Source organism: Tiliqua scincoides, chromosome 1 (genome assembly GCF_035046505.1).
Source record: "Tiliqua scincoides isolate rTilSci1 chromosome 1, rTilSci1.hap2, whole genome shotgun sequence".
Taxonomy (NCBI): domain Eukaryota; kingdom Metazoa; phylum Chordata; class Lepidosauria; order Squamata; family Scincidae; genus Tiliqua; species Tiliqua scincoides.
This window is the reverse complement of record NC_089821.1, coordinates 236,990,267-237,007,543: the sequence shown is the minus strand read 5'-3', so window position 1 is coordinate 237,007,543 and position 17,277 is coordinate 236,990,267. Positions and strand designations below refer to the sequence as shown.

General features: G+C 44.5%; 2 protein-coding genes across 8 annotated transcripts in view; both read left to right on the top strand.

The window, feature by feature from the left end:
• HEATR5B (HEAT repeat containing 5B) overlaps positions 1–2,046 on the top strand; it is a 61,090-nt gene extending 59,044 nt beyond the window's left edge. For both annotated transcript variants that reach the window (XM_066618087.1, XM_066618095.1), the window contains exon 36: positions 1,208–2,046. In XM_066618087.1, coding sequence (XP_066474184.1) covers positions 1,208–1,512 — 305 coding nt within the window. In that variant the 3' untranslated portion in view covers positions 1,513–2,046. The remainder of the gene's footprint in view (positions 1–1,207) is intronic.
• Positions 2,047–12,792: 10,746 nt separating this feature from the next.
• The window catches only part of STRN (striatin), a 64,348-nt gene continuing 59,863 nt past the window's right edge, over positions 12,793–17,277 (top strand). For all 6 annotated transcript variants that reach the window (XR_010793928.1, XR_010793930.1, XM_066618064.1 and 3 more), the window contains exon 1: positions 12,793–13,161. Coding sequence is in view for 4 of the 6 variants with exons in the window: in XM_066618064.1 (XP_066474161.1) it covers positions 12,865–13,161 (297 nt within the window). In the remaining 2 variants the exon portion in view is untranslated. The remainder of the gene's footprint in view (positions 13,162–17,277) is intronic.

Below are 17,277 nucleotides of genomic sequence, written 5' to 3'. Positions count from 1 at the left end.
GGCAATGACATCCTGAAGGAGTGATGTGCCAATACCCCTGATGGAGCCTGTGCTACAACTGAGAGATACAGGAGACTCCAAGAAGAAATGCCATTTTCAGAAAGAACTGTCCCCATCCCTAAGTGACAAGCAAAGAAGGGCAGCCAACTGGACTATCTAACAGTTCCAAGGAAGATGCCTGCATGTTGTTCTGAGCGTTAATCAAGAAAACTGATCAAGAAAATGTATCTTGAGTATTGAAGTATGACTTTAATTTTAGTGCGTGTACACAAACACACACACACACAAACCTGTCCCACTTATCAGAAGGTTAGGGGACACTGCCTGAGAACATGCAACAGTTCCAAGGCTAAATATATCTTCACAAGTTCTGATTTTCTGAAAAGAAACTTTATGGATTATTCTAGTCCAGCATTTTTTTTTAGTGGACATAGTGGGAACCCATCGGAGTTCTGTCTCTCTTTTTCTCCTACTATCAAGTGATTATCCATTCTTTTGGTGAAGAATGTTAAGCTCACATTCTTTTTTGCACATAGAATGGATCCTTGCGTTAAAAGAAACCAGGTAGCATGCAGAGCTCCTTATATGTGTTCAAATGCACATGGAATTCTTGTCTGTGACATTACACATTTTATGGTTTGAAATATGCTGTGTATGCTCTGTTAACAGACTGAAAAAGTAGATCTAAAAAGAGTCACCTTCTCTTCTGGTTATGTATTGCTAAATGTAGTTGCATGCTATATCGATCCCCATGGTAACAGAGCGCCTTATGGAACTGTGTAGCTGTGTCAAAACTGAGCGCAGTGTGGGGTTGCAGGCATCTTCTATAAATAGTGCACCTACTCTTTCCTTTTGAACTTTAAGTGGAAAAATTTATTGACACTTGGTATAATTGAACGAAATTAAAATTGAGTTCTGAGTTTATGTACAGGTTTGGAGGCAGCCTTGAATAGTGGTTAGAAGGATGGACCAACATAGGGGAGGCCCTGATTCAAATCCCCTTTCAAGCCATGGAATTCACTGCATTGTTCAGTCATTGCCTAACTATCTAATCTACCTCACAGGGTTCTTATGAGGATAAAAATAGGGTTGAGAGAATCATGTATGCTCTAAGGTCCTTTGGAGGAAGGGTGAGATAAGTATAGTAAATTCAATAAAATTTAAAATGCCTAATTTCAATTATCCCTTTTTCTTTTTTTTCTTTTAGGGGTCCAGTTGCTTGCTCTTCTCGTCCCTACCCTCATATCTTATTTACTGAATGAAAGTGCTTTCTCTTCTGCATCTGTGGTATCAAAAGAACTTCATGAGTTTGCCCTCCAAGATTTAACACGCATTGGACCCCTCTACCCACATGCTTTTAAGACAGTAATGGGAGCAGCCCCTGAATTAAAAGCACGGCTGGAAACTGCAGTGCGAGCAAGTCAAGCAAGCAAAGCAAAAGCAGCTGCCAGGCAACCACCTCCCACAGTACATTCCACTCCAACAATTAAACTCAAAACTAGCTTTTTCTGATTTGATGTTGTTGGGAACCAATCACAGAATTGATCACCAAGCAATATTTCATTCCTACTTTGCTGCTGCATAGTGCATACTGTATTTTGCATTGTTTCTTCTACTGGAGGTTTATGTTCCTAGGTGTCTGTGATGACTAGAAATCTGTGCATTATAAAGGATGTCATGTTATCTGTATATACATAGATTTTTATGAAATGGAATAGGCTTGATCATGCATCCGAGCTTGTGTTAAATCTGTAATTCCTGTAACAAAATGTTTTGTGTGGTATTTGTCTTTATTTTTTGAATATTAGTAAAGTTCAGGCTCCCTATGTGATTCTAAAAACTAGATGATCTCCTTCCAGCAGACAAGTTCACTATCACATGAGAGCTGGAGAGGAGGAAATCAGCATTCCTTAGGGTTTACTACTGAAAACCTGTTGGTGGAGGGTTAATGCAGTTTTGTATTTGAAAACAATGCAACAAGGCTAAGTGCAACTTCTGGACAGGTAGCACTATTAGTCCACTGCAGTATGACCAACACAGAACCATCAGATCAGATGTATTGTAGCATAAACATTTGTCAACCGAAGCTCATTTTTTGAGAGATAGGACATGCTTAGCTAAGTGGAACAGGTATATAACATGGCAATGAGGTATTATCTTTTCAGTCATAGTCAAGCATGCTATCATATAAAGATCTCCTAAATTTTCTGTTTACCTTGCTTACAGTGCTTTACTGAGACCACTCTGCACATTACAAAGAACCCAGGAAACCAGCACATGGTAACTGTTCCATATAACACTATCTTGAAATATTTATATCCCACCTTTCTTTTGAATAACCCACATGAAGGAGTGTCCTACATAGCCTTGAACAGTGGTTCTCAAATTTTTCAGCTGAGGACCCACTTTTTAGAATGACAATCTGTCTGGACCCACTGGAAGTGATGTCATCAACCTGGAAGTGATGTCAGGGCTGGAAGTGACATCTAGCAGGAAAATTTTTTTAACAATCCTAGGCTGCATTCCTAACCACACTTACCCAGGAATAAGCCCCATTGGCTATCATTGTTAAAAGCATATATATTGTAGCTTGGGTAAGAGTGGATAGGAAGTGCAGATCTTCTCAAATATAGTCACATACCATGCCAGCATCAAGTCTAATATACCAAAAATAAAATACTGAAATTAAAAGGGACCCACCTCATGGGTCCTGACCCACACTTTGAGAAACAGTGGCCTAGAAATTCTCCAGGCAATACTTGCAAGCTATCTATAGCTATCAGCCTTATCTAGAAGAAAGGTGGAAATTTTCAATATACTCGTAGTATTGGTGATCAGTAAAGGCAGCCAGTCAGGACATTGTGACTTTGTGCATTTTGCAAAATAATTCCTATGTGAAAGCTGTTTTAGCCAGCTCCTTTGTTCCTGACATGATATACCCCCCCCCAAATCAAAACACAAATGCTTTAGTAAAACTAACCTAACGAATGACTGAAACTAAACAGTAAATCCAGATGTAGTTGTAGAACTTCCCACAGTGTTCCAGGTGCAAGTGTCCTTGCAATGACTTTTGTGGATTATTGCAATATGGATTGTGTACTTTGAGTTCTGCTGTGATTAGAGGTGTGGAATAGGGATAAAAACAGAAAAACATCCCTACTTGATCAGACCAAAGGTCCATCAAATCCAGCTTTCTTTCCAGAAGTGGTTAGACATTTCTGTCTGGGAAATTAATATGTAGGTCATGAGGGCAACAGCCCTCTCCTTTTGCATTTCCCCACAATCTGAATGTGGAGGATCTTTTAGTTAACATAGGTAACAGCCATTGATAGACCTATGTGCCAGAATTTGTATCACCCCTTTAAAAAGCTATGTAAATTCAGGATCTGCAAGACTTGATCAGAGCAAACTTTGGTGCATTCTCCTTTGTGCATTTTAAGCTTTTAAGGATTTTTTAAAAAAGGTTTCTAACAATTTTAGACAGATGAAGTTTTCCATTGCTTAGCCTTAGCATTTTTCTGATATTTTTCTGTTTTGTTTTTGTTGTCTGCTACATTATTGCAAAATAATGCTAAATGGGATTTGGCTTTGCTGGTGGTGAGCTTTCAAAGTGGTTTCAGAAATTAGTATACAGTATTGGATCTGCTTCTTTGTCTTCCACATTTTGTTTTTAAATAGGATGCATACTTACCTTAAAAGAGAACAACCATGAAGAGCCTTCAAGTGTATTCTTAGTATAATTACACAGGTCAACACACATTTTGCTATCTTAAAAGTTATACTATACCTATTGCTGTGTATATTTGGGATGCTGATTCCAAACATGGCAACAGTTTTCCTTGTCACATCTTGTTGTGGACCTACAGTATAGCCTCATTAGTGGATGATTCAAGCAGCTTCCTTGTGAGGAAGCCTACACCATGTCATATCTCTAGAACTAGATGTGATGGGGCAAAACCAATGCCATTTTTGGGGTCAGCACTCCATATTCGTATATCAGAGCCACTCAAACCATGGCCTGGGGGCCAGATATAGTATTTCAGTTCCACTTGGGCACCGCATGAAGTCCTCCTCATTTGGAGGACAGGGAGACTCTTGGCAGTTGCATCTGCCTGGACTTCCTGTCGCGCAGCCTTCTGGGACGCTGGACAGATGACACAATTGCCCAGAGTGTCCCTGTCCTCTGAACTAGGAGGACTTCACACAGTGCCCAGGTGGAATGCTCAGATGAAGTCTGGATGGGGACCACATTCCAGGTGCACAGCAGCCTTAACTTTGAGCACCACTATCATACATAATCATAAGTTGTGGAAAAAGTTTTTCTGACCCTCAGTTTCACATGTCTATGTTATTAAAAATATTTATATACCACTTTTAAACAAAACATGTTCACAAAAGCAGCTTACAGAGAGAATCAACCAAGTAAATGGCCCCCTGTCCCAAAAGGGCTCACAATGTGGTACCCATTGGGTACTGAATCCACATTATCTCTTATGGTGGTGTTCAGTTTCCAATTTTGCAAATCATTATTTTGCTGAATTCAAAGAATGGGCTGTCCAGGAAGGCTTGAAGGTTAGTATCACTCTATAAAATTTAAGCAGTTGACTAAAGTACTTGTATCTCTCTGATAGTTATGTACTGCCTGATGCTATAAAAGTTTAGTTACAGTATTTTGAGATGTAGTTCAGGTTGTGACCTGTCACTGCTTTGTACAAAACAAACAAAATGCTTAGGACTCCTACTACAAGAAGATCTATGAAAGCCCTGTCTAACATGGTCTGGAAGAGCAGAGATGTCACTAATTCTCAAGCATTTTGCTACAAGGGTGTGAACCGGAGGTACTGTTTCCACCATTGCTCAGTCAAAATGTTGCCTAATCTTTCATATATTGTTTATAGAGGGGAAGCACTCGCTCCTCCACCACTGCCTCCTGATGACTACCAGCCAGATGATGAATGGAAGGGAAATTCACAGACAGAGACTCCACTTCTCTTTTTCAATTATTTGGTGGTTATATGCCAAACACAATACATGCTAGCAGCTTATATGGCAGTAATTAAGTAGATACACCTGGATTATGAAAATGGTTTTTTGACTTTCATAAGTAATTTAAGAATTGGATTTAACTGAAAGAGCTTCACTTGTCAAGACTTCATTTACTTTACAAAGGAACTTGGCTTCCTTTGGATAAAATTAGTACAAAACTCAAGGGCCTGTTCATACGTTCATTCTGTGCCAACACTAAGGCCGTTGTCTGCTTTTTCAGCAATTTCATTTGCTCTTAAGACAGGGATATTTTCATGCTACTGGATGAGAACTGCCTGCAAGCCTCATGTATTACGTAAGAGCCGCCCTTTAAGTTATGGATTTTTCTGCAGGGTAGGGCTGTTTTGTTGTCATAGATGCCTGAACTGTTTTCAGTAATAGTGTGGGAGTTATCAAATGATCTTGTAACAAAAACTGGCTGAACAAGATGTCTGTTTTTGTAGGGAAAACTTCATAATCATAGTTTAAGTGAATTTATCTCAAACTTCTAAATCCCTGAAAATTTTAAAATGCAGTTATGTTCAAAATTGGCCTGATCTTTTTACAGGTTTTCTTAATACTGTACACTGAAAGTGTTCTGGAACAAATTTAAAGTATTTATTTGTGATCCCCAGTACAGAAGGGAAGAAGAAAGAGACTGATACAGCCTATTTTCATAGAACTGTGTGTAACTTTGTTATACACCCAAGTTTAGCAAAGGCAACATGTAAGACATGGAAACAGATGTAGCTGTCAGAGAAATTCTGTACCAGAAGAGTTTAGGGAAGGGGCCTGATGAAACTGGTATCTCAGCCATCAAATACCTTTATTCTGTTGGTTATATTGGAGGAAGTTACCATTATGTGAAAGTTGCCATACTAAGGTGCCAATTTTATTGTTAGTTTAGGCTACTGCTAAGCTACCAGTTTGAGTCCCTCTGTTCCAGTCTACTGTTGGTCTCAAAGGAATAACTCTGGAAACAGTGGCTAGAAGCCTTAAAGTGATTTTTTTTAACAAGCACAAAAGGTCAGGCAAGATTAGCACTGACATTCACATGTATCTTAATGTGCAGCTTGTCAGAATGTGTATAGATACATTGATGGTTGAACATCCTTAGTCTAGGAATGCAGGCTTGTGAGCCAAACTAGGCATGAGTGGCAGCCCCCATTTGTTAAAAGCAAGCACTTCCCAATTATGTATAAATGGTACAGACAGACTTGTAGCACCTTAAAGATTAATACATTTATTTCACTATAAGGTTTTGTGACTTGAACAAATGCACAAAGTGAAATTTTTAGACACAACCAAGAGGACAGAGAAACAGGAAAAAGTAGTGAAAGGTGAGATCAAGGAGCTGTGGGGTGGTAGAAATAGTGCCTATTATGAAAACATAGTGATGATACAGTTGATGCTGAACAAAATTATATGGAAGTTTAGAAAAGTACAATGGCTGTTACAAGTCCTGCATTGATGGTACAGTAGTGATCATAATAGAATAGTTGTGCTGCAGAAGGAGTTAAATTTTAATCTGGAAGCTGCTGAAGCATTCTCAACTGATTGTGGTACACAAAGAATAAGCAAACCAGAACAGTGGCCAACAGTACAATACTTGAGAACCCTTGACACTTAGCATGCAGATACTGGTCAAAAGAACAAATGAAATATTTATTGAAATCCAGTTTAAGGAGCTCAAATGGTTTGACATGAGGTAGTGTGAAGCTGCTGTGACATGAGTTCAGTAAGGCAGTGGTGTGTTTGTGGGGAGGGAAATAAGAACAGGAAATTATTACAGATCAGGAGAAAGCCAAGCACTACAATAATATTACCCAGCTGTTCAGCAGCAAACTAGACCATAACCTGAGGGGGTTCAGACTGCAGATCTAATCAAAGAAGAATCTAAAACTTTGCCTCTATTTCGAAAGGCACAGAACAAGGGCTAGAGTCTATCTCTCAGGCAAAGTAACAAAACAAAAATCACTAGTGAAGGCTTTCAGCAAAGGGGTTGGGCATTGAAATGCATTTTAGAAACTTGATGGTGTTAGAACTGGAGCAAGCCTGACTGATGATGAAATTGGATGGAATGCAGACCCATGAATTTCTGGTCAAAGTGACTGATACCCCAGGATTCCATAAAGACCCCCACCAGAAATTCTGGACTTGAACACATTTATCAGTGAGAATTTATTTAGAAAAGTGTATACTACACCAGCTGGTTCTAAGGAGTCCTCTGAGAGGCCTAAAACATAAAATATACAATAGAATGTCACAGTAAATAGAAAACAAAATAAAAAGCAGTTGATGGCACCAAAACCCAAACAGAAAAAATAGCATGTACAATGTACAGTAAAAAGACAATGGCAGGAAAACATTCTTATTGAAATCCACAGTGTAATCAACAGCACAATCCTATACATGTTTACTCAGAAGGACATCCCACTGTGTTCAATGGTGCTTGCTTTGAGTGTGATAAGATTGCATTGCTAGAGAAATTTAAAAAAGTAAAACAAGAACAAAATACCATTTGCCCAGTAGCAAGATGATAGGTGGTATAGTTTGATTTGGATCAAGAACCCTGCTCTGCTATGGAGTTTACTAGGCAATTCACTCAGTCTCAGCCTAATCTAATTTACAGGACTGTTATTTGGATAAAATGAGATAGCCTCGTGTCAGCTGCCCTGAGTTCCATGGAAAAAGAATTGGATACAAAAGTATTATTTTATAACGAGTGTGATGCAGTAGAGTCTTTGACTTGGATCAGGAAGCCTACCAGTGACTTTGGGCCAGTTACTATCTCTCAGCTTAAGCTACCTCACAGGGGAGTTGTGAAGAGGAGCCATGTACAGGTCTCTGAACTCTTTGAAGGAATGGTGGGATATAAATGTAATTAGACCACTATTCTTTTATACAGTGCCATCTGTGTACATGGCACTTTACAAGTAATGGGAATTCAGGTCCCGGCCTCATCAGCTTACAATCTTAGGCTGCCACAAGGCAGTCATGGTACTGCTACCCCCTGCCAGCTGCACCCCCTCCAGCCCATACACCCCTTGCTTGGCTCCTTCCTCTGTGCAGGCTCTTTAATCAATGCAGGATGTGTGGGACACACTGAGAATACAGTACTGTACTCCGAGTGCACTCTGCATTTCCTATTCTCTTTAAGGAAGTTGCATGGAAGAAAACTCAGTCTTGCTCCTTCCTCCACACAGCTCCTTAGACAATGGGAAGTGCAAACCATACTGGGAACAATCCCAGCATTCTCTATACTTCCTGCATTGATTAAGAGCCATGGAGGAAGGAGCCAGGTAAGTGGGCAGGATTGCTGCATTCTGTTCCTCACAGTACAGTGGTCTGGCCCTTGCCTTCTTCTCACCTTGCTCCATCCTCCACTGGTTCCTTTAAAGAGCACTCCCAGCATGCTGCACATATCCTGCTTTGATTAAAGAGCCCATGCAGAGAAAGGGGACAGTGAAGAAGCCAGCTCTATCCACAGTGGCTGCTTCTTCTCTGTTTTCCCCAGTCCCTTGCCCAATGTGAGCTGTGTCATTCATCTCATGGATGGGCCAGCCCTGATTAGGAATCCTAACGGAGAAGGCCTCTTCCCTGCAGTGGGAGCTCTTGCTGAGAGAGTAATACATCAATGTAAAAAGAACAATTTTGGATAAAGAATCCAGTGGCACCCTAAAGACTACTACATTTATTGACTACATTACATTTATAAGACTACATTATATTTCAGAACTTCCATCAGATGCATGAAACATTATCTTCAACTGGCATATACACGTGTACTCATGAACACACACCAAGCAGATTGAAGTGGGAGGAACATGATTACAAAATGAAGCTAGAAGGCTCAGCAACAAAATATAGGTGTGTCCCAGCACTGCACTGAATACTCATTCAAACTAGATCCAATCAGAGTGGGTGCGACTCACTCCTGAGTCCCAGCTGGGAAAGAATTGGAGAAGGAAGATGACTAATGTATATACATAGCTAAAGAGAGACAACTACTTCACATAGAGAGCTAGTCACTCCCAGTCTCCGTTCAGCCCTTATTTGATAGAATCAAATCTGCAAAAGAATTCCAGTTCAGCAGCTTCAGGTCTAGCTAGAGCATCAATATTGGGGACAGGACAATGCATTGTGTAATAAGAATATCAAACATAAGTGCCTGAATAAATGTATTTGTTTCTTTAAAGTATTTTTATCTTGCCTCATTCTTTTACTCAAGAAATGCCTAAATGAGCTTGCAGTTTGTTTTAAACAAATGAAGGCTGCAATCCTAACCACACTTTCCTGAGTGTAAGCCCCATTGAACAAAATTGGACTTACTTCTGAGTAGATCTGGTTAGGATTGTGCTCTAAAAGTAAAAAAAAATCAAAGATACGGAAACAGGATCCCCCAATTTTACAAAGATGTAATGGTTGCTGAGTTAATATTTATCTCTTTATCATACAACCAAACAAATAGAAGACTAAGCCCCAAACGCATCCCTGAAAGATGGACTATTGGAATGATATTGGCCATACTGGTCTTTACTACTAGGGACTTCCACAGGCAGGGTGCCACCACAGAGAAGGTCCTCTCTGTTGTAATTGCCAGCTAAACATCTGCTGGCAGTGGAACATGGAGGAGTGCCTTCCAAAAGATTTCAACAGATGCATTGTTTCCTATGGTAGGGAAGGCAGTCTTTAGCTACTGTGGTCTTAAGCTGCTTAGGTCTTTAAAGGTAACAGCCAGCACCTTGAATTGTACCTGGAAACAGAATGACAGGACTGTGCAATTCGTGTTACTACATGGATAGCATAATCATACATCCAGATGCCAGTCAAGAATCACATGGCAGTATTCTGTGGCAATAGTAGTTTTGAAATGGTCTTCAAAGGCAGCCCCAGGTAAAGCAACAAGAAAGGACATGGTGGCTACATCAGTTTAAGTTGAGCATCAGCATCCCAAGACACAGCTGCATCATGGAAATTCATGAGCAGTGCTGGGATCCAGAAGCACCCAAAACTGGTCCTTTGGGGAACATGCAGCCCCATCCAGAACAGACCAACAATCCATAACCTGGATTGCACATCTCCCAAGGACTGTAATAGCATCTCTGGCTTATCAAGATTTGATTTCATCTTGTTGCCCTCATCCTGTCCATTAGCCCAAGCAATGATTCCAGATATCCACAACCCCCACAGCTTCAGATGGGATGGAAGTGTAGAGCTGGGTATCATCTGCATGCTGGTGACACTCACCTCCACCCCCTGTTCTGCCAAATTCCAATCCAAGCTCTGCCTGGAGAATTATGCCCACATTTAGCACCCCCTTTTCACCCAAAAATGATCCTGGTTCTGCCTTGCAGTCCTGCTGGACTCCACCTCCAGGATAGCTTGCCTGTTCAGCCTGCAGAGGTCCTCTCTCCTGCCAGCAGCCTCCAGCCACTACAGCAGACCCTTGGTCCTCAGCACAGCAACCATATACCAAACTCCAGTGCCTCCAGCAGTCTGTTAGTCACAAAGTCAGTCAGATTATCCAGGGCAAAGTCAATAAGCCCAGCCAGCCTCCCCTCCAACCTGCACTCCTTCTACAACCCACAAATCCTTTCTGCCTCAGGTGCTCCTTATATCCCTGAGGGCCCTATTGCCTTCATGTGGCTGCAGCTGTGCAGCACACTCTGCTGGATACCCAGGCCTTACCCTTAAAGGGGCCACTGCTGACACCACATCTACCTCCTCGCCAGATCTTCCGCGATTCCAATACACCCCCTTACAACCTTTTCTAGCAGAACATAATCCTGCAGGGTATAAAAAGCCAGAGGCAGCATTGAGCAAATGTCCCTGATAACCATCTTCTGGAATCTTCTCTCCAGGTAAGAACGGAACTGCCATAATACAGTGCTTCCAAGCCCCATCCTGGCTAGATGTCTCAGGAAGATACTATAGTCCATGATACCATAGACCTATCAAATTGTTGATAGGTCCAGCATAACCAGGTCACCCACTATAGTGCCCAACACAGTCTGTGTTCCAAAACCCAGTCAGAAGCCAGACTGAAAAGGGTCTAGGTAGGCAATCAGTCTTATCTTTGTAGTTGCCTCACCACTACATGCTCAAGTACCTTGCTCAGAAATGAGAGGTTAAAGACTGGCCACTAATTGTCTAATCAAGGAGTTCAAAGAGGGCACTGTCATTTTAAGGCAAAATGGAACAACACCTCCACAAAGTGATGCATTGACCAATCTCCAAATGTCATGCACTTTGGTTAGACGAGTATTTGTTTTGTTTTTTGTTTTAATGAAGGGGTTTTTTTTACTTACAAACTTAAAATATCAAATCATTTAAAGGCAAGCCCATTCACTGATTAAGAAATAGCATGTTACTTCATCTAGGAAAACTTCAGAGCACTCCACCGGTCACAACACTTCAATCGTATCCAATTTTCCAGTGCCTGTGCAGCCATGCCAATGGGGCGTGCACTGCATCCTGTGGTGGGGAGGCAGTCACCGAGGCCTCCTCAAGGAAAGGAAACATTTATATCCTTACCTCAGGGGGGCATTGCAGCTGCACTGGGGGGCTGCTCAGGGGGGCATTGCAGGTGCTGGAAAGTTGGATAGGATTGGGCCCTTTAGACATTGAGCACAGACTCCCTTGGGGTTGTCACGATCTTGGTCTTCCACCACAATTTAAGTGGGTCTTGCCCAAGTGTCTGTCATCGGCACTAAAACATTGCAATATTTAGTAGTGGGGGTATGAGACAGCAGGTCAATGGACAAAGAGGCAATCTGCGATCTGATATTTGCCTGTGACCAGCTGAGCTTACAGTTAGATTGACAGTTAAGTTTCCCCTTATCCATACTATTCTGAAATCCAGACATTTTTGTCCAAGGCTTGTTTTCCATAGTGTGAACACTAAAAATTCTTGCACTCATTCCCATGTACAGTGCAGGTACAGGTTGCAAGTTCTGTTCTCTGCTCTGTGGTGTGTTTCTGTACCGACATTGCTGAAAAATGTCAGAGAGGCCAGCAGACACCTGTACAGGTAACAGTGAAAAGAACAAGAGGAATGTGATTAATCCAGGCAGCTTCTGGTTCCAAGTGGTCCGGATATGGGATACTTGACCTGTACCTCCATATGAGGGTGACCGGATGTCATAACCGCCAACGAGGACCAGGCACCCCAAAATGTAGGGCATCCAAGAAAAATGTGGGACATGACAAAATGGAAGTGAAAAGCACTTGTGTATTGATTTCATATGAATAATTTAAACACTATATTACTTATTAAATTTAAAACTATCTCGGGGACACGCGAGCGAGGGTTGTGGGTGCCTCACACAGTGGTGGTGTTTTTCGAAGGACTCCGGTGGGGAGGCTCTGCCTCACCTGCCCCCCCCACCTACCGCATGTCCCTGAACTGTATTACCTATAATCAATTACATAGAATTTATTCATGCCAAGAAGGCAGCTCAGAGGGAGGACATCTAAGTTCTTTTCCAGGACAGGGGGCCGATTAAAGAGGACCTGTCCTGGGAAAAGGGGCGCTTGGTCCCCCTGCAGCCCAAATGCACCTTCCCTCACTGTACTCTCAGCTCCAAAGACGGGAGAAACTACATTTCCCAGCACGCCCCGGAACCAGCCCATGCAGAGCGCTTTTGGAACTGTCCTCACGGGACACCGTAGCAGCCGGCGGGGGCGGCTGTCAGGCGCTGACGGCGGGCAGGACGCGCCCAGTTTGTTGCTGCCGCCGCTCCGGCTGGCTGGCTGACCGAGCGGGCGGGCGCGGCGACGGCGACGCGGACGGCGCTGGCGGGGGGGCTGCCCACGGCCGCGGCGACGGCTCCGGCCATGGACGAGCAAGCGGGGCCCGGCGTCTTCTTCAGCAACAACAACAACAACGCGCTGCTGCTGCCGCCGCCTCCGGGCGGGGCCGGACCGGGGCTGGAGCCGGGGGAGGCGGCTGCTGCTGCAGCGGCGGCCGCGGCGGCTGCGGCCGTGGCAGGGGGCTCGGCGGCGGCCCCGGCCCCGGCCTCTGCGGCTCGGGCTCAGTACAGCGTCCCCGGCATCCTGCACTTCCTGCAGCACGAGTGGGGCCGCTTCGAGGCCGAGAGAGCCGAGTGGGAGGCGGAGCGCGCCGAGCTGCAGGTAGCGTCCCGTCGAGCCTGGGCAGGTCTTCTCAGAAGGAAGTCCCGTTGTGTCCAGTGAGGCTGACTCCCAGGAAAGTGTGGGGAGGGCTGCAGCCTGACAGCGCTCGCGTCTCTTCTCCCGCCTGCCTGCAGCTCGTTCGTTCCCACTTCTGTGCATGTCTACTCAGAAGTAACTCGCATTATAGTCAGTGGCGCTTACTTCCTGGTAAGTGTGCATAGGATTGAGGCCTCAGAGCCCAATCCCATGCATGTCCGCTCAGAAGTAAGTCCCATTATAGTCAGTGGCGCATACCCCCTGGTAAGTGTGCATAGGATTGCGACCTCAGAGCCCAATCCCATGCATGTCCGCTCAGAAGTAAGTCCCATTATAGTCAGTGGCGCATACCCCCTGGTAAGTGTGCATAGGATTGCGACCTCAGAGCCCAATCCCATGCATGTCTGCTCAGAAGTAACTCCCATTGTAGTCAGTGGCGTTTACTCCCTGGTAAGTGTGCATAGGATTGCGGCCTCAGAGCCCAATCCCATGCATGTCCGCTCAGAAGTAAGTCCCATTATAGTCAGTGGCGCATACCCCCTGGTAAGTGTGCATAGGATTGCGACCTCAGAGCCCAATCCCATGCATGTCCGCTCAGAAGTAAGTCCCATTATAGTCAGTGGCGCATACCCCCTGGTAAGTGTGCATAGGATTGCGACCTCAGAGCCCAATCCCATGCATGTCTGCTCAGAAGTAACTCCCATTGTAGTCAGTGGCGTTTACTCCCTGGTAAGTGTGCATAGGATTGCGGCCTCAGAGCCCAATCCCATGCATGTCCGCTCAGAAGTAACTCCCATTGTAGTCAGTGGCGCATACTCCCTGGTAAGTGTGCATAGGATTGCGGCCTCAGAGCCCAATCCCATGCATGTCCGCTCAGAAGTAAGTCCCATTATAGTCAGTGGCGCATACCCCCTGGTAAGTGTGCATAGGATTGTGACCTCAGAGCCCAATCCCATGCATGTCTGCTCAGAAGTAACTCCCATTGTAGTCAGTGGCGTTTACTCCCTGGTAAGTGTGCATAGGATTGCGGCCTCAGAGCCCAATCCCATGCATGTCCGCTCAGAAGTAACTCCCATTGTAGTCAGTGGCGCATACTCCCTGGTAAGTGTGCATAGGATTGCGACCTCAGAGCCCAATCCCATGCATGTCCGCTCAGAAGTAACTCCCATTGTAGTCAGTGGCATTTACTCCCTGGTAAGTGTGCATAGGATTGCGGCCTCAGAGCCCAATCCCATGCATGTCCGCTCAGAAGTAAGTCCCATTATAGTCAGTGGCGCATACCCCCTGGTAAGTGTGCATAGGATTGCGACCTCAGAGCCCAATCCCATGCATGTCCGCTCAGAAGTAAGTCCCATTATAGTCAGTGGCGCATACCCCCTGGTAAGTGTGCATAGGATTGCGACCTCAGAGCCCAATCCCATGCATGTCTGCTCAGAAGTAACTCCCATTGTAGTCAGTGGCGTTTACTCCCTGGTAAGTGTGCATAGGATTGCGGCCTCAGAGCCCAATCCCATGCATGTCCGCTCAGAAGTAACTCCCATTGTAGTCAGTGGCGCATACTCCCTGGTAAGTGTGCATAGGATTGCGGCCTCAGAGCCCAATCCCATGCATGTCCGCTCAGAAGTAAGTCCCATTATAGTCAGTGGCGCATACCCCCTGGTAAGTGTGCATAGGATTGTGACCTCAGAGCCCAATCCCATGCATGTCTGCTCAGAAGTAACTCCCATTGTAGTCAGTGGCGTTTACTCCCTGGTAAGTGTGCATAGGATTGCGGCCTCAGAGCCCAATCCCATGCATGTCCGCTCAGAAGTAACTCCCATTGTAGTCAGTGGCGCATACTCCCTGGTAAGTGTGCATAGGATTGCGACCTCAGAGCCCAATCCCATGCATGTCCGCTCAGAAGTAACTCCCATTGTAGTCAGTGGCGCATACCCCCTGGTAAGTGTGCATAGGATTGCGACCTCAGAGCCCAATCCCATGCATGTCTGCTCAGAAGTAACTCCCATTGTAGTCAGTGGCGCTTACTCCCTGGTAAGTGTGCATAGGATTGCGGCCTCAGAGCCCAATCCCATGCATGTCTACTCAGAAGTAAGCCCCATTGTAGTCAGTGGCACTACTCCCAGGTTAGTGTGGACTGGATTGCAGCCTTGGTCTCCAACATGGCCTCTCAGCACCTAGTCCCAGCACTTCAGAGGAGTTTGGGCTTGGCTCCTGAGTAGCTGTCAAGCAGCAGTGGGTGGATTTCTGCAGAGCGAAGAGCAAGAGCACTACTGAGCATATGTAGATTCACCACCAAGTCACTTATACTATAGTACAGAGATTTTCAACCAGTGTGCTGTGACATATTGCTGTCCCATGAACAGGTCCAGAGGTGTGCCACAGGAAGGGTCATTCATAGGGCCATTGGGGGATGTGAGCCCCTTGCTGGCAGTGTGGTGTGCCTTGTCAGTTGTCCAAAAACTGATGGGGTGCCTTGACAATTTTACAGTGGAGTGGAGTAAGATGAAAAAGGTTGAAAATTGCTGCTATAGTGACTGTCCTCTGCTGTTGGAGGCACTGAAGGTGGGAAAGAGGATTTCCAAGATACTTCCTGTGCTGTGCTGCACACATTAGGAAGCCACTCATTGAAGAGCCCGTGATAACCACCTCAAGGACGTAAGGGGGGAAGCAGAGGCTGTTGATGCATGTGCCATGATTCTCAAGGCTTAGCACAACATAAAGTGTGTGTGTGTGTGTGTGAGTGTGAGTGTGTGTGAGAGAGAGTTAGGCTACAATCTTGTGCATACTTGGGAGTGAACTTCACTGGCTATACAGAGACTTGCTTCTGAGTAGATATGCATAGGATTGGCTTCTCAATTTCTCTTAACCTCTCCATCACATTGTAGGATCTGAAGAGGAAGAGTGGTGTAGGATGTCTTCTTAGAGCTGGTGCTTGAGAATGGCACTTACTGTCTTTATTATCAGAGGTTAGATATAGATGTTGTGAGCCAGTATCAAATTAATGTGTATGTGGCAGGTATATTTATATAATAACTTTTGTATCTCTGTGGGGATGGCAACAAGAAGTGGTTAAATCATGGTGATAGTTCCTTGGCCACCATCCTTTGTGTACTTGCTGGGGAGTAAGCCCCCAGGTAACTTGAGGGCTCTTGCTATTAATTAAACTTGCTTAGCATTGCACTGCTTGTGTGTGTTCAGTATTTTAGACTATTCAAAACACTTCAGATATCTCACAATAATTCTGTAACATGATGGATGGGTCACTATTACTATCCCAGTTGCTAAAGGCTTGGCACATTTGATGGGAAAGAGATGTTTCCAAGCCCACTTCCCAGGCCTGGCCCATCCATGAGACCATTTGAAACAGTTACCTCAGCAGCAGATTGATGTGGGCTGCCCATTTTCTCTACCCTGTCAGATGCAAGGGAATGGCATCAGGATACAGGTATCTTGTTGTCTTGTGTCTCCCTGAGGCATCTGGTGGGCCACTGTGAGGTATAGGAAGCTGGACTAGATGGGCCCTTGGCCTGATTCAGCATCGCAATTCTGATGCATCTACATCCCTCCATTGCACCTTCTCCCACTTCTGGGATTGATACAGAGCTGGCATATCGGGTAAGGGGGCAACATTTGGCATCTGTTTTAGGAAACAGGAGGTCTTAGGCCGGCCCTACACTCTTCTGTATAACATTGAGTCACTTAGAACAATATTGTTCTGTAAAACGCAGTGGAAATCTTTAAAACCCAAGTCCATGGCATCATATTCCTTCCCTAGATTCTGTTTCTTGACAAAACCGTGGTGGAATATTGGGCAATGGGATGGAATTTTGGCAGCTAGTTTATTGCAGATGGGTGAGAATGATTGAGTGGCTCCTAAAAAGTCACCTTCTGCCGTTATGGCTTAGGTGAGATTTGTACCTGGGACTTTTGAATCTACAGCTCAGGCTGAAATCTTGTGCACATTTGTCTGGAAATAAATCACATTGATTTGCTTCTGAGTAGACGTACCTAGGATTAGCTTGCATATCTCTTAGCTGCTGTACTACAGTAGATCAGTAGAGCGTACTTTACAGTAGGCTT